We start from the raw sequence: 4,408 nt of genomic DNA, 5'->3' as shown, positions 1-4,408 counted from the left end.
GTAAATGTCTCTGGGCTGGCAAATAATCACCCTCTTTTAAGATCAGGGTGAGATAGGAATTTCTACACATTGTTTTGGACATATTTGAACTTTTCAGATAAATAAATACATAAATCACAAAGTTCTCTTGTAGATAGTCAGATTCTGAACAGAAAAGAGGGAAAAAAGTGATCAAAACCATAATAAAGGACACTACGGGGTGCGTGATAGGTCATACTTAGCGCGCACGCAGGCACCGGCTCCTGCAAAGGTGTAACCTGTTATGACATCAGCTCAAATAGCAGCAGGCTGGTCAAACCGGTGTTGAAAGCCTTCAGGTGTGCGTGTGCCCTGACTGGCGGAGAAACCCACCCCTGTGTTTGCTCTACTTGTCCTCTACCGCCAACAGGAACGCGTCAAAACGCCGCTTCTCCTCTTCCAGAGACGCGCGCGCGTGTTGGAAAGCAGGCTCCGTATGAAATCCTGTTGAGAGGGGACAGACAAGCCGTTCGAGAGCCATGGACACTAATGGGATTGAAAAGAAACCTACAGGTAAGACGTGCTGGTTGTGCAAAAGAAAGGCGTTTTTGCATCTTTTGGGTGTGACCACTTAAGGTGAACAAACTCTGGGGACTTTTCCATTTCGAAAAAAAAAATCACTTTATCTTATAAATAACCACAGTTTGATTTCTCTAATCGGGGAGAAGACTAACTTAAATCAATTTTAAATCAAGATTAAACTTAACAAAAAGGTGTGGCTTTCATCAAGCTTGGTTTGTTGCAAATACAGACAAGTGTTGCCAAAACAAAAGCGCGCTCGATCCCAGGTTAGACAAACTATCCGTGTTTTACAAGGGGTGTTGTCCGCAGGCGGTGAAAAGCTGAACATTACCCTATTTTGAGCATTCAGAGTGGTTATGGACTCATACCTATCAAGTAACACCCTATTGAGGTAAATCGCTGCTATCTGACGTTCGGCCACTAGAGGGAGACAATGTCCTTGTTTAAAAACTAATTAATCAAGTTTTTTTTGGGGGTATTTAACCAATCAGAACATATTGGCATAAATAGAAAAAAAAAATAAAAACTTAAGTTCAACAACATGACACATTTCACATTTATATGGATTTATTTGTAATCAACTTAAATGGTTTATGACATTTTTGGGGAATTAATTCCAAAAGTAGTACTTGACGGTAAGCAACAGTTGGGTGACATTTTTTTTTTAAATATCAGAAAAAACTTTGAAGTTGATTAGAGCCAAGGAGACTGGTTTGGACAATGAGGAGGCACAACAAATACAAACAAAAATCAAAGCCTGAAGGCAAACCAATCAATGTATTAAACATTCTTGGTCATTTGTATGATCTAAATTCTAAACCAACAAAACTCCTTCAGCAACTTTTTTTAAGTTTTCAAACATTCAGAAAGCTTGGATTTTAATATGTTGGAACCAAACAATACAATATTGTTACCCATTCATTTCACATACAAATTAAGAATAAAGTTTGTGGTACATCAGAATCCAAATTGAGAGCAAAAATAAGCCAAAAAATGTGCTGAATTTGTTCATAAAGGTGAAAAAATGGAACATAGGGCATTTATTTTGTAAATAATTAGTGTTAAGGACTTGTGCCAGTACATTGGGTGTGTCCTGTAATTACTCAGCAGTTAGTATTTTCTTCTCTTGCAACATAGATGTGGTGTATTTACTCTATGAAACAAACCAACAGACTCAACCCATGCAGGCTCCCAAATGACATTTGTGTGTATATTTACACTACTTTTGTTATTGTCTTTTATTTTTATGATTCCTGATGCACTTTGACATGAAGGCAACCTTTAATTTTGTAGTGCTATTTGTACGACGATAATATAGCATTCTTTTCTGTTCTATATCTTTTTGCGAAAAAAAACCATCAGTATAATTACAATTTAAAACTCTTAAGGACTCTCTTACTGAGGACAAAGGATGGGTAATAATGGACTTTTTTCCATTAAATTGGAACGTATAGGAAAAATGCATTGAAACTTTTAAGTTTATTTTATTTTAAAGAAATGAAAAAGTGTAGCTACATTTTTGTCATCCCCCTTTTTTTAAAATAGCAACAAAACTTTTATTTTTTATTTTATTGTTTGGTAATATTAAATGTTAAATTATTTTTTGCACTCTTTGAACAAAAGTTTAAGAAATCTAACTTTTAAAGTCAATTATTTTGAACACTTGTAGTTTTTCACGTATTCCTTTTTTTATTTTACTGTAACACTTTTTTAAATCAAGATTAATGTTTATTGATGAGGTTATTTATTTTTTTAAGGAACAAATTTTGGTCTAATTTTTATCTCTTCGGGTTAGGGGGCGTTTTACATAAAGCTTTATAATATAACATAATCATAAAGTCGTTACACATAATGTATCCATCGACGTATGGGAGTCCTCTTCAACAACGGAATCCATGGGTCCGCGTCTTTTCCTCACCGGCGTACACCCGCCAAGTTTCAACTCCTTGTTTGTTGACGTCTAGATTTTAGCCACGCCCACAGTGACCGCTATGTGGTTCGAATCGTCACATTTGCTGTTAAAATCTACACCTCTATGGTTAAATTACCCGTCAACCCCCCGCGTTGTCCTCCTTCCCCTCTTCGTGTTGGGGTTTATATCAAACGTCTCCGTAGCCTTTATCATCTTAGACCGGAGCTGTCTTCTTCCTGATCCCGACGTGATTTAAAGAAAAAAAAAGCGTTGACGCCCACCTGCCCGCTCGCTGACGTCGAAAGGGGAAGTCGGGGCGGAGGTGAAGTAAACTTTAGGGTGGCTCCACGCCCTTCAGCAAACGGGGAGATGGCGTGTGTGCGGAGACAGTCTGAGCTCAGCAGGTCTCAGGAGTTACTCCAACACGCCAGGAGCCAGAAGGTGATCCAAACGAACGTGAAGCTGCTAGGTATGCCGCACGCGCCGGGGACTGCCCGGTCAACCGGGGTCAGAGTACACCTCCATGATGTGACTTGAGATAAATCCATGAAATTCAGAAATATGTATGTGACATTTCCTCCTTTCATGCTTTCCAAAGGTTTGGAAGGTGACCCGGACCTCCAGTTCCTCCTGCAAGGCGGAGATCTCCTCAAGGTCCTGTCACCATCCTGGAAGAAGACCCGCTTCCTTCAACTGCAGGAAGACTGCAAGACCATGTACCGCAAATCCAAGAAACCCTTCAAGTCCCATCAGACCTGTAAGTGTTTGGGGCCGTCTTCACCTCTGACTTTGCTCAAAACTACAAATAAATGAGCGTTTTCCTTGTTGACACACCTCAGTCTGCTATCTTGGGATTAGTCCTGGGTCATAAACGTGGAGGGGCTGTTATGCTCCTGACTTAATGCCCTCCTGTTATCTCAGCCAGCTGGAGAGGCTGTGGGTGTGTTTTAAGGATGATTATCTTTTGTTTTTTTTTTAAAGATGAGGAGTTTTAACTTTTTTCCTAATTTTATTAAAAAAAGTATGACCACAAAATATTGATGTCTGACAAAAACACACTACAATTTTTCACAAAAAAATCAGTATTTAAATCAATAAATGCTGTGAAAAGATCACTATTTGGGCTTTTTAATCTTCAGTTCCAATTGACGACATCTCGTCGGTGAGGAAAGGCCGCCAGTCGGAGGGCCTAAAGAAGTACACAGAGGAGCAGATCGAGGGCCGCTGCTTCTCCATCGTCTTCAAGAGCCACCGCAAGAACTTGGACCTCATCGCCAGTTCGGAGGAGGAGGCCAAGCAGTGGGTCAGGGGTCTGGAGAAGCTCATGTCCAACGTCAACAACCTCAGCCGCCAGCAAACCAGGGAGCAGTATCCTTGAAGCAAATCAAACTATAGTTATTAGAACTTTATATACATATGTAACACACAGGGCTCTACTCAAAAACTTAAAAACAAAAAGCATATATAAAACACATAAAGCCCACAACTCCTCTGACCCCCATGCACACAACATAGTGAAGCAAAAATTATTAGATGCAAAGTCTGGCTTACAATGACGTTTTAGGGCCACAATCAAATTAAAAAAATATAACGTGGGTGTGTATGCTTAAAAATATGAGAAAGAAATCAATTTTATAGAATAAACTTGTAGAATAAAGAGTAAAAGTCAATATTTAAAGATAATAAAGTTAGATAATTTACAAGATTGAAGTTATAAATGTTTGAAGCAAAAGCCTGTTTACCAAGAAAAATACAAACGACAACAAAATAACTAAGGAACAACATAACGTGCAATGTAAGCGATTATGTCAGCATTGTTTTAAAAAATTAGGTAATGCAAAATCTTTTAGTGAGTCAACATTGTTTTATTGTAAGGACATAAAAATCTGCAGGTCTCTTCAGAAGAAGATTGTGGATGGAGGTTTACACAATCAACTATGTTTAAAAAAAAATAAG

At 38.6% G+C, this 4,408-nt stretch overlaps 1 protein-coding gene across 2 annotated transcripts in view; it reads left to right on the top strand.

The window, feature by feature from the left end:
• Window positions 1–202: 202 nt before the first annotated feature.
• The window catches only part of LOC112147284 (1-phosphatidylinositol 4,5-bisphosphate phosphodiesterase delta-1), an 11,872-nt gene continuing 7,666 nt past the window's right edge, over window positions 203–4,408 (top strand). Inside the window, exons 1-3 of one of the 2 annotated variants that reach the window (XM_024273548.2) lie at window positions 203–531; window positions 3,051–3,209; window positions 3,592–3,820. In XM_024273548.2, the coding sequence (XP_024129316.1) occupies window positions 498–531; window positions 3,051–3,209; window positions 3,592–3,820 (422 nt within the window). In that variant the 5' untranslated portion in view covers window positions 203–497. Of the gene's footprint in view, window positions 532–2,314; window positions 2,922–3,050; window positions 3,210–3,591; window positions 3,821–4,408 lie in introns of those variants that run through there. The other variant, XM_024273547.2, reaches the window with a different exon arrangement.

Source organism: Oryzias melastigma, linkage group LG17 (genome assembly GCF_002922805.2).
Source record: "Oryzias melastigma strain HK-1 linkage group LG17, ASM292280v2, whole genome shotgun sequence".
NCBI classification, from domain to species: domain Eukaryota; kingdom Metazoa; phylum Chordata; class Actinopteri; order Beloniformes; family Adrianichthyidae; genus Oryzias; species Oryzias melastigma.
Note: the sequence above shows the minus strand (reverse complement) of the source record. Positions and strands in the feature narration are given on the sequence as shown.